Consider the following 17,486-nt stretch of genomic DNA (forward strand, 5'->3'; position numbering starts at 1 on the left):
TTTTTTTGGTAATCATTGGAGTTACTCGCGTCATACAACATAATTAAGCCAAACAGGTGTTATTTAGCCACATGATTAGGTGGGGAGGGTGGGAAAATTAATATCTAAAATAGTACTCTTTGTGGCATTTTTCTAATTAGAGAAATGTATTTTTCATAGGACGGATAGAGTATATGATATGGTTTTAGGTGCAATCCAAGCATATTAGTTTACCATGACTCGGATCAGATGGAATTTTTTATTTGTTACCAAAGGAGAAAGTAAGAGAGCTGGGTTTGGATCAAAGAAGTTTGAATAATTGAACTTTGAATCTGGTATAGACTTGTTGTTGAGTTCATCAAGCCATGGGTCTAACTGGACTGAAGAAAAAGCAAGGAGATGAAGGAACAAAAAGGCTTGGCTTGATGATTCAAGTCATGGGTCTGACTGGCGCCAACCACTTTCTTTCCCAAGAAGCGAAAAGGAGGAGGAGAAACTTCTCCGGACACAAATATTTTACAACTTTGCTTGTCCGAAGCAAAGCCAAGCTGCAGATTTTTTAAGCGAACTGTTGGGATTTGGGGAGATTGCCATCCAATCATAACATTTCTTTATTCGGTTGACGATACCACGAGGATCTCCCTAAATCAAAAACAATTGTGGAAAGATTTGGGGGATATATGCGACCCATATGAATCAACAAGGGCTGGATAAAAGTTGAAGGGAGCTCCATGTGCTAGGCTAGCGACAAAATATCACTTCCGTGGACTAATCTTGTACGAAAAGAAAAAAAATATTTGAGCCATGCGAGAGCGAGATTAATATTTCTTTTTTGAAGAACTCTAATTTTCTTTTTGAGAAACATGTGGTGACATTCATAGAGTTTTAAGTTTATACACCTTTGTTCTAGCCATAGATTTACACCTCCAATTTAGTTAAACATGAACAACCCTATTGCATGGCCTTTTCTTTAAACTTCGTGCAGCAATGTCAAACATGGAATCGTTGCTATAAATATGACCGTTAGCAGATTAAATGTGGCGCCAGCGAGCCTACATAACGTATCTTCCAATGGTGCCAACAAGTCAGCTAGCTTATAGAAAAAAGTAAAATATAATATTTTATCTCGATGGAAAAGAGAGAAAGAGAGGAAAGAGTAGGGCTATCTCTTGATCAAGAGATAGTCTCGTACACGTATTCCAAGAGTACGTGAGGCTGATACGTAGGTCCATCTATCTTTTGAGTTACGTGCTAAGAGTTAGACCATCAAAGAAGTGATCTTTTATGCTATCTCTTAATTGCCATGAGCTAGCAGTTAGCTCAACTTTACGATTATTATTATTGGTGACGATGGGTGTAGGTGACCAGGCGCCCCAAGCCATGTCTTGAGCTCGCGCTTCATCAGGAAGCTAGCGTCACAATCCTTTTCCACTGGGAGCCGAAGGGATCGGACCCTCCAAATACAGAAGAAACTCACGAGAGACGCTTCCCGTCGCAGTCTGAAGATCTAGACCGTTGGATGCCCTGGATGGACGGTTGCAAGTTTGATTTGCTCGGGCACTCGTGGCTTCGAAACCGGGAGTTTTGGCGGGTTTTTCTTTCTTGAGATTATAGTTTTGGCGGGTAGATTGGGCTGCGAGGCAACAAGTTTATAGCCATTATTGTTCTTAGAGAAAATAACAGCGCTTCGTAGTGATAATAACAAACTCTTCTCTGTTTTTCAGAATTGGCCGTATATGGATGCCCTTAACAGTATCAGTATGCTCTAGTCCCTTTATTTTGGGGAAAAAAATAAATTACATGCAGCTTCTTGGACGCTACTGTCGGAGGCTAGAGAGCTAGAGTCTGCAACAAATGTATCTAGCAAAACAAACCATCCATCTCCTAGCAGCAAGAGATTTCAGTGATAAACTGCACTGCATTTGTGTATTAGAACAAAAGAAGGATTGGAGCACAACAATACTTTGACACCTTAACAATCCTATTAAATCATGTAGATGTTTGTAACATAAACATGTCCCGTTTAAAAGTGGTGTGCACATTGGATGCTAAAATTGGTCTTGTAGATTTATGCAATTGTATCTAGCAAAATAATTCATTGGCCGAAGATTTCGACGACTAAACAGACACTGCATTTTCTTTGAACTCCAAAGAACAGTCTGCATAGCACAAAGAATTGAAGTACAAGCGTTGACACATTTAACAATCCAGTGGGTGTGCCGAGCATGAACACAAGAAGAAGAAGAAGAAAAAAAGTAGAATTAAAACCCGGCTATCCACATCTTGTTTCCCTGTCACGGCGTGCCCTACCATCTTAAACTTAGGCTGACTCCATCAGCGTTCCCTAAAGCATCCTGTACTCTATATATAAAGGAAGATTCCGTTCTCTATTGCTCCAGCAGCGTTCTCTAAATGGTTCTCTAAAATAGAGAACGCTACAGGTTTCCTCTATATATAGAGATTCTCTCTCCTCTTCTCTATTTTTTCTTTACGTTTCAAACACTGAATTAAATAAAAATAAAATATGTCCATAGCGTTTGAGGTATGATAAATACGTACGTACAAAAATTTGGAACAAAATACGTTTCTAATATAGGGTTTAATGTATAGAGAACGAGATTTAGAGAACGTTGTTGGAGAGAAATGAGATATAGAGGAGAGAATCTTGTAGAGAATTCTGTAAATAAAGGATGTAGAGGATGGGATTTGGAGGATATCGCTGGAGACAGTCTTACGATAATACGATCCGGTAGCGTATCTGCAATTAAGACGGGATCACTGTCAGCTCATACGGTCTCGTAAACTCAACCTCGTTATTGATTTTCTTCTGCAAAAAAAGAGAAGGGGGGAGAGAGAGGGTGAGGGAGGGAGAAAGAAAGCGAGCAAAGGGTGGAGAGAGATTCCCCCCCGACAAGCAAATCCGGAGGAAAGCATTTCCGCGGGCCCACCACCCTCCCAACCCCGCGCCGGCCCCACCGCACGCGCGAGGGCCCCACACCCTCCCCCTCCTCTTCGCTTGCTGACTCTCTCCTCCCCTTCCGGGCCTTCCCTTCCGTTCCCTTCCCTTCCTCTGCTCCGCGGCTCCAGAGGAGCTCAGTGTGCTCTGTCTCCCTTCTCTCTCTCTCTCTCTCCACCGTCTCTCTGTCCTGCACTGTGAGTAGACTGTGACCCGGGTTACGGAGAGCTCCTCATCTTCCTCTCCCTCTCTCTCTCTCATCGCCATCCTTCGCCTTATTTACCGGTTCAGGCCCCCGCGGTTTTTCCTGGACCCTCTTCTTGGTTAGTTCATCTCGCCACGAGCAGAAGAAAGAAGCGCACCGCCCCCATTACGTGCGCGCCTGGAGCAAGGATGGGAGCGGGAGGAGAAGGGAACGCGGCGGCGGCGGTGAGGGTGCTGGTGGTGGACGACTCCCCCGTCGACCGGAAGGTCGTGGAGCTGCTGCTCCGGAACCACAAGGGCGGCGCCGCGCCTTTCCACGGTCAGCTCCTACTCCCTTCGCTAACGCTGCACCTCCTGCCTCTCTTCCTTGCCCGCCCATTTCGTGGCCTTCTGTTCTTGGTCCTTCTCTCGGCGCGCGCGTGGCTATCTTCGCAGAAAACAAGTGTTTCCTTTGTGCCGCTTCGATCGTGTTGTTGCAGTCACGGAACACGGAACAGCAGCCCTGCTATCCTGATCCTGCCAGGCCATCTCTGATCCTTGTGTTGTACTGCCATGTTCATGTCCATCCATCCATCTGTCAGTTTCCTTTACCTGCCGTCTGCCGATACAGTACTCGTCCATTGTAACTGGTGCAGTGATGATAGGAGGAACGAAACAGATTCCTCAGCTGTTTGCTTTCATTCCTGTAAATTGCAGTCTGAATTAAGAGATTGATCCCGTTCCATCTTCTTCTTCAGTTACCGCCGTTGACAGCGGGAAGAAGGCGATGGAGCTTCTCGGGCCAAAGGGGCAAGGGAAGCTGGATTCATCTGATGCTGACTCTAATGTGAGTACTGAAATGCACGACCCAAGTCCATGTACTCGGCCAATCACGCATCACCGTTCATATCTGCAGATGCAAAGCTGTCTTAAGCTACCTCCTTTTTTTTTACATGGGAACTTCAATGAATAAATGAAGGCTAGGACTAGTGAAATAAACTTTTACCTGAGTGGTAATATGCCTATGGAGCTGGATAGATAGAACTTGCGCCACGGTACAGCAATGAGTAGCCTGGTCCCTCTTTTGTTCAAGAATGATTTAACTCTATTTAACACTGTACTTGTTCATTTGAACCGTGTTATTGTGCAATGACCCTGCTCAAGTACGTGCTCTGATAAATGGACTAGCATAGAAACACATGAGTTTAAATATTTGACTGCAAGTGCAGAGATGAACAAACTCTGAGATGGGCTTCTCCGAATTGTTTCGCAGGAGCTATCCGTTGACATCGTGCTGACGGACTACTGCATGCCCGAGATGACTGGCTATGACCTTCTCAAGGCCATCAAGGTGGAACCACCATCTTGTTCCATCCTTCATTTGACTTATTTCAGTTGAACTGGATGCTAAACCTTTCAACTGACAGGCGTTGAGCACCCCGAACCCGATACCGGTGGTCGTAATGTCGTCGGAGAACGAGCCCCAGCGGATCAACAGGTGAAATTCTTCCCCTTTCCCCACCCTCATCATATTGTGCAAAGCAGATGCCGTTATATACGCGAACGGAAAAGCCGCTTTTGCCCTCTGACTATGTTCTGTGCATGGTGTTAGGGCCCTTTCTGAAAGCTAGATTTGCGCGGCTTTTCAGAAGAAAAAGGCTTAGATTTGCATTGCCCATCAACACTAACAGGCCCACCACCTCTTTGAATAAAGCAGATGCTTAACAGCCGGTGCTGAGTATTTCATCCTCAAGCCCCTCAAGTCCAAGGACGTGCAGCGCCTGCGCAACTGCTCAAACCCCGCCAAGCCCAAGGACGCGGATGATGCTCAGTGCAAGAGCTTGAGCAGCAGGAGGAAGATGCCCTCCGATCAAATTGCCAAGAAGGCAACGTCCGAGCAGAGATCACAAATTGCAAGACTAGCCATGGCAAGAACTTTTACCATTTCCTGCCGCTCCTTTTACGAGCACATCACCTTGTCAAAACACTGATGAAACAATGGTTTGTGCTATTTTCTTTACAGGTGCTGAATGCCTCCAGCGTCGAGCTGTCACACTACTTCCAGTTCCTTTTCAAGTTCATCCTGGTCGCGTACGCGGTGCTGTGCTTGGGCGAGCTCCTCCACAGATGGTCCAACGGCTCCTTCCTCTCCCTGTGGTCATCCTGAGACTGAAAACCAAGCAGTATGAGTGTAACTAAGGTTGCGCGCTTTTAATTTGATTTTCCTTGTAATTCAGGCATGAGGAGCTAGCTCCTCCTCGGCATTGCTCCCTATATTTCAGTTTTCAGCAGCTGTTCCTAGGTAGATTATTGTTTGCTTGGAGGCCCTAACAGCGCGCGGTTCGGGTTAATCTAGCTTCGGTTCTTTGAGCGCCGCTTCCTGGGAGAAGATCGGAAGAACCGCGACAAAAATGTGGTGATATGATGATATCCCCTTTTGCGGATTGTATAAGTGCATGATTTGAGAGGGTATCTAGTGTCGTTGTTAATGGAGATCTCCGACTTGATCTGCTGATGCAACTGCCCAGGGACAGCTTCTCCATCATTCCTTATGGTGGGTGGACGCAGACGTTCACCTGCTCTGAACCTCACACTGCATGAGTAGAGAGAAACAACGAGCATGAGTTGACCAGGATATGACGCTGGAATCATCTTAGGGGAAATGGTAATTAATACAATCACGTCAGTACAATCTTTGTACAAACATTTGGGTCCTGCTATTGATTGAGCATGGTTGACCGGAATATAGATCACTGCAATCTAACAGGACATGCAAGGAAATCCTTGTGACAGCAACTGGTAAATGGATGACTATGGAGGTTCCTAATACCAGGGGAAATATTTTTTATACGTTCTTTTTCTAAAGGGCACAATTGAGAGTTGAGACTGGACTTCATTAATCCTGTGATCATTCAGTTTGGTTTTTAGGGGAAAAAAGGAATTTGTTTGGTGCGGAAGTCTAGTTTTTCCGTGTTAGAAAAGGTTAAAATTGATAGAAATGAGCTAGATATCTTTTTTAACGAGACAGTGCCTGCTACATTTAATATAAAAAAATGCAATAGCGCTAAGGAAACTACCCGCATGAAAAGAAAAAAAAAACTAACGGCTAAGCTCTGCGACTTGTAAGACAAACCACAACACGTGCCCTGCTCTATGCGGCCACCACCGCTGGTCGATGCCACACTGTTGTCCTCGCTGGCAGTGCAAAGTCTTACCTTGCCAATCGCCATGCCTCTGAATGGGAGCAGACACAGTCGTGGCAGGCCCAAGTAGGCTAGCATCGATGCAAACAACAGAGCCACTCGTGCCTTGCACATCGTCGAGAGTAGTCCGTACATATAGGCGTGGTAAAAGATTTCAAATTTTAATTTAAATAATCGTAAGGTCGGATTTTAAAAGATCTCAAATTTTTATATAATTTTAAATTAAAAATATGGAAGAATCAAGTTGGATTGTGAAGATAATCCGTTACCACCTCTGCTCGTGAGAGCTCGTAACTAATGTCGCTGTCATTTTTTTAGTGCAAAGTTAAATTGGCCACCAAAATCAGCGTCAAACCCGACTCTAAATGAGTGTCGGGCAGGGCTTGACCTATCGGGCTCGGATCAGACCAAGTTTGCTCAGGTTCACGTTCACTCGATGGCACCACAGGCCAAGTATGGCCTCCATGTCGTCGCCTTGGCGGCTACCGCCCTCGACATCGCGAACTTCCCATGAGCAACTTTGCCAAAACCTAGAGATTGAAGGTTCTCGAGCTAAAATCATGGTCAAATTATGTTTTTTTTTGTCTTGAGACGAAGCTCTTTTTTTTTCAAGCTAGTGAAAGAAAAAACAGAAGGAAATGAAATCCGTCCAAGAAGAAGCAACGCCTGTTCAGACTGACGGCAATAACGTTTTTCTCGTACCATGAAAGATTCCAGGCGCGCACACTGCGGAAGGCACAGAGCCAGCCACAGGCCACAGCGGAGGAGTCGACAGGGAGCGCAGGAACTGGCCGGAGGCCGGGGAGGAGCGCAGAGAACACTTGGCGAACCACTGCTCGCGCACGCACGCCACGCTCTGCTACTCTGACCTCCTCCGTCCATGGCTGGCCTGCCACGCCATTGAATAATTTGAATGGGACGCGATCGGCGCAGTCCAGGACGCGGCAGCGGCAGCATCCAAACCACAACCGGCCGAGCCAGCAGCCATGGGCGCTGGAGGATCTGCGACTGCGAGTCCTGGCCGCCGTAATGCGCCATGGCAGGAGCGCAGCATGGCGGCAATAACTCCCCCGGCGGGTCGCGCCCAGGAGGAAGAACAGGCGGATAATCCGGAAAGCGATTTGGAGAGGATGATTGGGGTCGGGGGTGTACTCTTCCGAGAATCGAATCCCCGCGCGGCTTCGTGCGCGTGCAGGCAGGGGGGGTGGGGCGGCGAGATCCGCCGTCGCCGACACGAGGATCTGCGGAACGGGGGCGGCCAGGCGGCTGTAAATCACGCCTGCTGCCATGCCAAGTGCCAGTCCAAGGTCACGCGGTCGCGTACTGCGCCTCTCCTAGGTTTTATGACCACCGGAAGACTCCAAAGAGGATAATCGATCGTCATCGCATGATACAGGAACTAGTACGACCTCGATCTGTGTGCGGCGGTACAACAATGATACAGGAACTAGTACGACCTCGATCTGTGTGCGGTGGTGCAAACAATACGTGGTAGCGGGGTATGTTCGATCCACGGGGATTAAACTTTAGTCCTGATACTGATTATAAGTATTAAATATAATCTAATTATAAAACTAATTGTATAAATGGAGACCAATTTACGAGACGAATCTATTAAGTCTAATTAGTTCATGATTTATCAAATTGTGCTATAGTAAACATATGCTAATGATAGATTAACTAGGCTTAATGAATTCATCTCACAAACTAGTCTCCATTTATACAATTAATTTTTACAATTAGTCTATATTTAATACTTCTAATTAATGTCCAAATATTCGATGTGGCAGAGACTAAAATTTAGTCTGGGGCATCCAAATACCCCCCTAACTCGGTAGCCACGAGGATGTTCTCTCACGGGACAATTTTGCCTTTTTTAGGAGAGAAGAAAATAAAAATAAGAAAAACGTATAAATGTACGAGTGGCTACTGTACTCGTCAACACGTTTCAATTTCGCCACCATGCTCAGGAAGGTGTAAATCGTGGGCTTTATATATTTTGTCTTATGTATTTTTGGATGGCGTATTCGGATGGCGTGGTGTGCTGGTGTAGGAGGAATTGATGATTGACAATCCAACATGGCCAAATCGCAACAAACATGATTCCTTTCACAATTTTTTCTTGGCATCGGGAATGCGTGTGGTCGCAAGGGCAGGAAACTATTCCTTTTTGTAAGAAAAAAATTCTATATCCTCTCCATCTCCTGGTCCTTCCGCCTAAAAGAATCCTCCACAGCGCAAAATTGCAAGGCATGCCTAAGTTCCACGCAAAAATAACTGAGCAGCGCAGATCCTCCGTCCGCCGTGGCAGGCAGGCACAGCTGGTCGAGTGGATGTCCGGATCACAGGTAATCGTGTACCGTAGCAAAGTGGATCATGTTCGAGTGCGCCTTGAAAAGGCGATGCTGGGACTGGACGATTTTGGATTCGAGATCGCAGCCCAGAGAGAGCACATTTCTGTCCGATCACTCCACAATCTACGCAGCAGGTGTTGGTCGGAGCTCTGAAGTTTTGTAGCAACCAAGAACGGTGCCGTCTTTACCCCTTCTCCTGGATTGCCGCCGGCGGCTTCTCCTCCTGGCTCCGATGCAGTTACGCATCGAGCGATCAAAAGCGATCGCAGCAATGGCAGACCGGCGCAGCCGCCGGCATGCATGGATCCATCGATTGATTGCAGCGTCGCACCGGACACAGGCGTACGGGGATGCGCTCCTGCGGGTCACGGTACCAGCTGACACGAGCCTTCTCAGGCGGCAGAACGGATCGTGTCGCCAGGCGTGGGGGCACCACCGGGGGAACGAGCGACGCCTCCGTCCCCCAGTCCCAGGCCCGCATGACCGCATCCTCGAGCGGCATCAACGCATGAAAAAAAAAATGAAAGAAGCAAATGCAGTAGGCCATGAAGGTAAATGTTACTGCAACAATATACGTTCAGACAGCAGCTAGGGACATCGGAGTGCAGACACATTCTTGCTTCTATTTTACAGCACCATAATCTCGCGAAATCTACATGTCAGGCTACTACAAGAGAACCCATCAGCAATCGGCTCGGTGCAAATTTTTCACCACTTCATACAGTCAGTGACGCGCCATTGTCGTCGAGCGAAAGGCTTAGTATCATTGTAGCTGCCTTGGGTGCCCTGAAAAACAGCAACATTCCATTGGACATTGGTCAATCTGATAAGTGCTACTGATCACACAAACTACAACTTAAGAACACTAGTCCACAATGAAACACAGCACATAACGCTAGTTGTTACTCAGCATCAAAGCAACCTAACATTACTGTTTTCCGCACAAAGCTAATGCTTCACAACAGCTCAAAAAGTGGAGTATTATTCACACTGCAATGCAGCATATGCCAATTCAATTATTGGACCACACCCATAGCCAGGATTCTCCAAGTGGCAAGACTTATGAATATCAAGTCTGACAATGAAATGGCTCCAATCTTCAATGAATATCAAGTCTAATAATGAAATGGCTCCAATCTTCAGTAGGATACTCAGCAGTCAGCATTTAAGCTTCGCTCCTCAATTGTCAGAGAACGCTCATGGACAAACTTTAAGTTTGGATAGCATACATAGGTGGGGTTAACTATTCCATCAGAATTTGCCAAAATGTTGGCTGGATTGTATACAGGACACTGGAAGCACACTATAAGGCTGAAGATGACTGACAGTATATAAATACATCTTTAAAATCACTGGTACAGTGATAGGACGTCACTGTATAATAAATGCAGATTGGAATGGACCATGCTAATGTGTTAAATTCATGGTTCTTATTAAGGCGATAACACGTCCCGTGGCACCCTGGCCACGCCTTATCGCCTAGGCGGCGCCTAGGCGACACTTAGGCAATAAGGCGTAACTAGGCTCTTGTAGCACTGGTTAAATTTGCTATGTAATTGTAATTTTCCAAAGCTTAGCGTCTGCAGTCTGACTACATATGTCTCGAGTAAACCTCTTATATTTTGTTCAGAGTTTATTTTGAGCTCAGCTAATGAACTGATCGCTCTGTTATATGCACACAAGGGAGAACAAACATAAGGCAGGGAGGTTTACCATGTTTCAGTCGTTTGGTATAGTGCAGCTGAGCTCCCAAAGCATGAAGTAAGCATGTCAGTATACACAACACCAGGGCTAAGAGCAACGGCTGCCAATCCCGGAGGCAGCTCCTTAGCTAAGGAGCGTGTCAGGCCCTCAATCGCCCACTTTGAAGCACAATATGGAGCAACCTGTAACAGCAATATGCAATTTAGAATGCATTGATGATTTAAGTAACAGAAAGAAACCACTACAATGCATCCGATGGTGATCTGACCGACCTCTGCAGCAGCAGATCTTCCCCAACCAGAGGACAGATTGATTATAATCCCATGTCTCTTGTCTATCATAAGTGGTACAAAATGGCGAAGCACATTCGCTGTTCCCTTGATATTTGTATCAACCACCATATCAAAATCTTCAGCTGGAACATTCCATGTCTTGTTATTCTTGTTTATTGTACCAGCATTGTTTACTGCCAAAATACCTCAGTTAGAATCCAGGAAATCCTCTTCGGTCATATATTTGGAAAGAGTGTACAAATATGCAGTTTCATAATAAATTTCGCACAATTGCAAATGAACAAAAAGTACAAACCTATAATATCTGGAATTTGCTTCCTTTCCACAACGGCCTTTGCCAACTCAGCCACACTGCTGTCAGACCTCTGCATCAGAAGCATGGTATTTGAGAAATTGTCTGAACATAGCAAGCAATTTAAAAGCAAGAATCAAGTTACTTAAGCTTTGTTTCTTCAGACAGAATTAAAAGCATCATTGATAAATGGCAATTCTACTTCATCTCACTAATATCCAACAGATACGTTAGGTAAAATCTTAGGTTATCAACTTACTAATTCTTTATGTATTGATGGTCAAAGTTATAAAAATTTTAATAAGTAGGAATCTTGTTATTTCCATTAATTCATGAGTTTGATAAGATAATGAATTCACTCATAGCATCAATCTCACTGCTATGTCAGCGAAACTAATCATGTATACCAACTCATCTTTAAATAGCGTAGCCTAAGTAGTAGCTCCAACCAGGCCACCAGTTTAGCACACAGGCTGACACAATAAAATACCCCCTCTGTATGCATCACATTGTAAAAATGTAGAGCAGAAAGAATTCCTAGAACATCAAGTATTATTATACACCAGTGACCAGCATGGCTTATGAATTCAAGAAGCAGGGATCCCGAGCAATCAAGCTAGCAGCTGAACACGAAGTTTTACAATCTGTACAACAGTCATCCAAAGTTCTGATTGAAAGAACAGGATGCATTGAACCCCCAATCGGTAGGTTCAAGTATATAGCAGCACGACTCTAATAACTAGTAATTGAGGTCCCGCTCAATACACTAGCCACCAGAGTTTAGAAGCATAAAGTTCAACCAAAGGACAGCGGCAGGTAAGCCCCAAACAAAAATTAGCACTAAAATGAATCCCCCCGGCGAACTGGAGAACTAGGTCACCAGCTTACGCCCTTGAAAGCAGCGCGGCAATTGCGACGCAGAATTCCTGTCAGTACTCGAACGAGCAGCAGAGCCTTACGACGTCGGCAACGGTGAGGAAGTGGCGCGAAGGCGACGTGATCTCCGCCTCGAGGGAGCGGAGGTGCTCCGCGGAGCGGCCGCAGCCGACGACCGCGTGCCCGCGCCGCGCGAGCTCGAGCGCCAGCGCCCGGCCCAGCCCTCTGCTGACCCCCGTGATGAGCACCGTCCTGGGTCCCGCCGCCGCCGCCCGCGCGGCTGCCGCCGCTCCCCCGCCAGGCTTGGGCGCCGTCATCCTCTCGCTCGCCGCGCCGCACGGATGCTTCGAGCGCTGCTGGTGGACTGGTGGACGCGTGGTAGCAGGCCAGGGCAGGTCTCGATGCTTCTGGTGAAATCGACCCATGGGCCACGGCCCGTTACACGTGAGGTCTGGCGGCCCACCACGGCACCTGCACACGCCGCCGTCGTCTTGTTTGTTTTGGGGGCAGCGTCCTTCCGAGACTGTCTCGAGAACCTTCCCGATCCCTTGCGCCGCCTCCGCCCTCGCCTCGCGCTCGCCGGCGGCGGTAAGGAAGCCTCTCCCTCTGTGTATAATTCCCTACTTGGCTAGTCCAGCAGGAGTGATCCCTCGACTCGTTAGCCCTTCCGGATACACTGGAAAATTTTGCCCTTTAGTTCTCGATCGTTAGTCTTGTTGTATTCTGAGTCCTCGGATTGGTGTGTGATGTATTGTAGTCTGCTGTGATATCTTGGGTTCGTCGGGCCCCAATAAACATGTTATTGGAAGAGTAGGGATGTGGAAGGATCGCTATTACTCTGTCATGAGCTTGGCAGTTTGCTCGTGGACCATTTGCGGGTTGATTGAATGGAAACTTTTAATTCAACGAGCCGGGCATTGTTCTAGCTGGAGGATATGGAGCCATGAGATTCGTAGGATTATTATTGATAGGACGAATTGTGTCATGTAGCACCCATTCTAAGTAGTCTCTTTTCTCTATGATTTGGGGATTTATTATTGATATAATTATTCGTTAGGCAAGCAATGAGTGCAAAATAGGAGGATACAGGCTCGGCATTTTTCTTAATATTCCTCCTATGTTTTGCTAATCCCACCTCCTGAAGATGAATTGTGTGCAGGCTGGTTGTTTCATCGTTTATTTGTGGTTGCTCAGTTTTAAATTAAGTTTTTATATTTCATGGTCTCTCATGTAATTGGGGTTGCATGTGTAATGAATATATTTTCAGCTCAGCTTGTTGTCTGTGGTCTGGTCATTGGTCAACCATGTTCAAGAAACCAGTTGATGTGAAAACTGTACAGCGCTTGTCTGGAGCAGACAAAAAGAAGTTAAGAAGAACTGCCAAGGAAAGGTTTCCACAGGCGTCTGATGCTGATCTTGATGCCATTCTTCCTCCCAAGGTGACTATTCTCTTTTTCTTATATACCATGTTTAGTACCATGTAATTTTGCATGTTAACTGAGTTTTATCTCTACCCTACCTTAACTTTCTCAGGAGTAAAGACCTTTTCTGTTTATGTTAGTGTAGCATGGGACAATTCTTTTTATAGCATGGGACAATTCTTTTTATGTAAATGAAAACCATCATGAGGAGGCCCCTCTCACCACTATATTTTAAGTACTACTGCATAGGGAACTTAAGTTATTTTACACAGTTCTGTATTATTCATGACTTCATATATTTGAATTAACATTTGTTGTGATACTTACTGTGGTGTGCTTATATATAGGGTGAGATAACACTAGCTAAGTACCCAAATCATGCTCTTGTATATGCCATAGAGGGGGAGTTCCCAATGATCTTCAACATTGATGCAAGAGGCCATGATCTGTTTCCAACAGGTTTCTATTTTCATCTACATATTGATGTCTTCTTGTCATCTTCAATCAACTTTTGCTACTTGCACTACAGCACTTTCTTGTTATTGTAATACTATTTTTTAAATTCTTTCTTCCTTGTTGAGTATGTGCAGGAAAAAAAGAACAGACAACAAACAGAGGACTTACTGTAGTTTAGTGTGATCACAATTATTTTGATTTCTATTATTAAAACAGGCGGTTGATTTTCTGTAATTTTGTTATGCTGTCAGCAATTTACTTGTTTCATAAATATATACTTGGTTCTGTTCCTTTTTTGAAAATAAGCTGACTACTTATAAAGCTTGAGCAGATGGTAAGCACAATGAAGTATAGGTACTATCCATAATTACTAAAAGGCATCACTTCTGTTAGACACTACTTGAGTTGTTAGACTTACAGATTGATCTATAAATTCCTTGTCTTTTGAGTTTTGACTATTTAAAATTTTTCATTTAATAATCAAAGCTTGTGCATTCAAAATGAACTGAGTATGGTTGTCTGCTGCAAATATTGCAGTTTATGCACTCTGGAAGGTCCCTCATCTGTTGCCAGCTTTTATGCTTAAGGGTGGTGAGGTTTCACGTTATGTGATTGGTGGTGCTGATCTGATGTTTCCTGGTATCAGCATACCCCCAGAAGGGTTTCCTTCTTTTGAAGCTGGTCAACCATGGGCAGTAAAAGTTCCCGGTAACCCTGCCCCAATTGCTGTAAGTTTCTCAGATTTTCACCCAAAGTTTTGAACTCTTAGAATTCAGTTATTTTTAAATCCAATGTTCGTTGCCATTATGCATTGTGCAGGTTGGGATCACAACTATGAGTAGTACTGAAGCCTTAAAGGCAGGGCTACGTGGGAAGGCTTTAAGGATTCTACATTACTACAGGGATATGTTATGGCAAGTGCACTGACCTGGACTGGATACATGAGTCTAGCCTTTCTTTCGTAAATTAATTTGTCAAATACTATTGCAGGGATTCAGCTGATGGTCGTTATGTCCCCAATGAAGGATTTTTTGAAGACATTGTTGTTGAAGATCCAAATTTTGTTTCAACATCTCAATCTCCTGATTCTGCTGAAGGAACTCCAGAAGTCACACATGAAAGTGAAGATGCAGCAGTTGATAGTTCAGGCACTGCTGATCCTGGCGTCCACATTGAAGGTACAGAAGAAATAACTGATGGTATAAACGAACTTAAACTGCCTGAAAATAAATCCACCGAACAGGCACCTGATGAAAAGGAACATCAGAATTTGACAACTGAAGAAATTGACTCTCTTTTGGACAAATGTCTTCTGCAAGCACTGTACACAAGCATAAAAGAAAAAGACTTTCCCATGCCAGGAAGTACACTATGGTATATATTCTTGCTCCAGTTTCACATATTGATGAATTTTCCATCACCTTATTTTTTCATGTTTGTTTTGTTATTCTTCTTAATTTTATAATCCTAGCAGCTGTCCTATGATACAACTAGGATATATTTTGCACCAGGACATTTTTAAGGCTTTTGATTAGATGCAAACATGTTCTACTCCATGATAGATGGCTTTTATTGATGCCTTGCTTGGCCATCATATCCTGCTATGCTCTGGTGTTTCTTTGCTCCCCACCAGCACCACCACCACACACACACACAACAAAAAATAAAATTGCCATATAAAGCGAGTACTTCTGTAAGTTAAACAAGTTGGATAATTAGCCAGGATGACTAGCAAAATATTCAGGTGCAACAACTTATAACTTGCATGTTCTGCCTTTTTTTCTCATTACTTGGATTCAGTCTCGTCTTCTGTTTATTGCTCTTTGCAGGTCAAATCACATACTCCCCTGCAGGCCTCCAGGTGTTACTCTTGATATTAAAAAGTCATCGCACAAAAAACTATCCAAGTGGTTGCAATCAAAATCTTCATCTGGCCTTGTAAGAGAGCTAACTTTTTTACATGCATCATATGATATGTTCGATTTAGTTGGAGTGTCTTCTTTTGGATCATATAATAGTATCCCTAAACACTTCGAAGGAATTGTATTAAATATTAAGGCCCAATTTCATTTATTGTCAAAAGGTTTATACATTCAATTGCTCAACATCATTCACTATGTTTTGCAGATTTCAGCAAAAGAGGACAAGTATAAGAAGGAAGTTATATTACTAGGTATCAACCGTAAGCATCCAGACTACATGGCCTTTAAACCGGAAAAGAGGGTACAGGAGCCTGTTGAACAGGAAAAGGCTGTTGCTGAAAGTAGTGTCACAAAGCAATTGGAAGTTGCTGAGATTTATAAGCCAAGCTCTCATGTTAAACCCATATTTATGGCTGTCGAAGCTGACATGGAGAAGTATTACAGTGCATCAGAGGCTTCTGATGTAGTTTTCAGGTTTGTCTCTCCGCTCTCCCAACTATTTTGTGGGGACAAAGTGACTGATTCTTTTGAAGTCTATGTCTGTGAAGTGTAAAGATGTCCACTCTATTCACTTTTCATTTAAGTTCATTTTCTTCTGTGAGTTTAGGTACGTCGAAAAGGAAAATTTGGTTAAGCCTACAGACAAGGCCAAAGTGATTCTTGATGTTACATTATGCGATGCATTGTACAAAGGAGCTATCAAGAAGGGTTCAGCATATCCAACTGAGATCCACAAGAAGGATTTGGGGTCAACACTTTTAAACCGCATGCAAGTTCACCATAAAGTAACAAGAGGAACTCAGGAGGTCATACGCAAGGGTGCCATAAGAACTATTCAGATCATGACAGAAAGAAGGCAGGGGAACAAGAAGATGACTCGGCTTTCTGGACTGGAATGCTTTCTAATGGATCCTGATTCCTTGGCGTCTGAACTGCAGAAGAAATTTGCTTGCAGCACCACCACAGCTGAGCTTCCAGGTAACTTGTCCGATATCCGTAATTCATTTTCTGATTCAGTAGACAAACGATTGGTATGAGGGATATGATGCATTGCATCCACACTGCTATCATTTCAGGTAAGAAGGGGCAGTACGAGGTCTTGGTTCAGGGTGGAGTGATTGACGACCTTGCAAAGCACCTTGTCGACCATTACGGTGTCCCAAAGAGATACATTGAGGTTTATGACAAAACAAAGAGGTAGGAAAGGGAGCTGATCAGCTGAAGCTTTATCCTGATTGCCCAATGCCTCTGGGTGCCTTTGGGTGTTCTGGCAGTAGCGACCCGCCTTGTGCAAATGCATAACGATCCCACATGATACTTTTTGGAGTCATATGTCTAGGAATTATTATGACAATAGTGTTGAGCTCATATGTTTCCTTTCACCCACTCCTGCCCTTCGTTGGTCGAAAACTTTTGTGCGTACTGAACAGACATGAGGCTTGCTTATGCAACCGAAAGGTTTTGGTGCTCCAGTTTTGCATATCCAATGTCATGGCATTTTAAGGTGGCGCCACTACGACTTGATCCACAGTATGCTGGCGTCATTAGTAGCACTCATGGTGTTAGGGCAGCTCCAGTGTGATGTTTTAGGGGTGCTCTGAGGAGAGAGGAGAAATACAAGGTGCAATACACTGGAGCAGGTAGAGCTAAGAAGAATCTGCTAGCACTTGGAGCCAGGATTTGCACCGGGTGGCCTGAATAAAGAATGTTTCTTTTCTTTCTCGCTTTACGTGCTGCTTTGCTTCGCTCCTGTATGCTTCAGCCACCGTTCAAGCTCACACGCACATTTAAGATGAGCAAATCTATTTTATTCCTCCTGAGTCCCACAGTTACAAAATCTGAGGGAA

The 17,486-nt window shown here is 44.6% G+C and overlaps 3 protein-coding genes across 5 annotated transcripts; 2 read left to right on the top strand and 1 right to left on the bottom strand.

The window, feature by feature from the left end:
• Positions 1-3,026: 3,026 nt before the first annotated feature.
• On the top strand, positions 3,027-5,633 carry LOC112878160 (two-component response regulator ORR2-like). 2 transcript variants are annotated; one of them, XM_025942586.1, is made up of 6 exons: positions 3,027-3,458; positions 3,877-3,965; positions 4,392-4,469; positions 4,546-4,616; positions 4,836-5,046; positions 5,142-5,633. In XM_025942586.1, exons 1-6 carry the CDS (start codon positions 3,329-3,331, stop codon positions 5,283-5,285), a joined length of 723 nt encoding a protein of 240 aa, XP_025798371.1. In that variant the 5' UTR covers positions 3,027-3,328; the 3' UTR covers positions 5,286-5,633. The 2 variants fall into 2 exon arrangements, with proteins under 2 accessions (XP_025798371.1, XP_025798379.1); XM_025942594.1 differs by lacking the exon at positions 3,027-3,458 and adding an exon at positions 3,479-3,743.
• Positions 5,634-9,214: 3,581 nt separating this feature from the next.
• On the bottom strand, positions 9,215-12,211 carry LOC112889527 (NADPH-dependent pterin aldehyde reductase). Its single transcript, XM_025956223.1, has 5 exons — positions 11,924-12,211; positions 10,968-11,037; positions 10,652-10,845; positions 10,389-10,561; positions 9,215-9,461 (listed from the first exon to the last, which is right to left on the bottom strand). Exons 1-5 carry the CDS (start codon positions 12,155-12,157, stop codon positions 9,392-9,394), a joined length of 741 nt encoding a protein of 246 aa, XP_025812008.1. The 5' UTR covers positions 12,158-12,211; the 3' UTR covers positions 9,215-9,391.
• An 89-nt stretch (positions 12,212-12,300) lies between these two features.
• On the top strand, positions 12,301-17,087 carry LOC112889511 (eukaryotic translation initiation factor 2D). 2 transcript variants are annotated; one of them, XM_025956210.1, is made up of 10 exons: positions 12,301-12,428; positions 13,108-13,279; positions 13,609-13,720; positions 14,255-14,445; positions 14,537-14,631; positions 14,708-15,091; positions 15,547-15,655; positions 15,845-16,113; positions 16,247-16,617; positions 16,716-17,087. In XM_025956210.1, exons 2-10 carry the CDS (start codon positions 13,145-13,147, stop codon positions 16,838-16,840), a joined length of 1,791 nt encoding a protein of 596 aa, XP_025811995.1. In that variant the 5' UTR covers positions 12,301-12,428; positions 13,108-13,144; the 3' UTR covers positions 16,841-17,087. The 2 variants fall into 2 exon arrangements, with proteins under 2 accessions (XP_025811995.1, XP_025811990.1); XM_025956205.1 differs by having other exon boundaries at positions 12,335-12,428; positions 13,113-13,279.
• Positions 17,088-17,486: the final 399 nt, after the last annotated feature.

Source organism: Panicum hallii, chromosome 1 (genome assembly GCF_002211085.1).
Source record: "Panicum hallii strain FIL2 chromosome 1, PHallii_v3.1, whole genome shotgun sequence".
Lineage (NCBI taxonomy): Eukaryota > Viridiplantae > Streptophyta > Magnoliopsida > Poales > Poaceae > Panicum > Panicum hallii.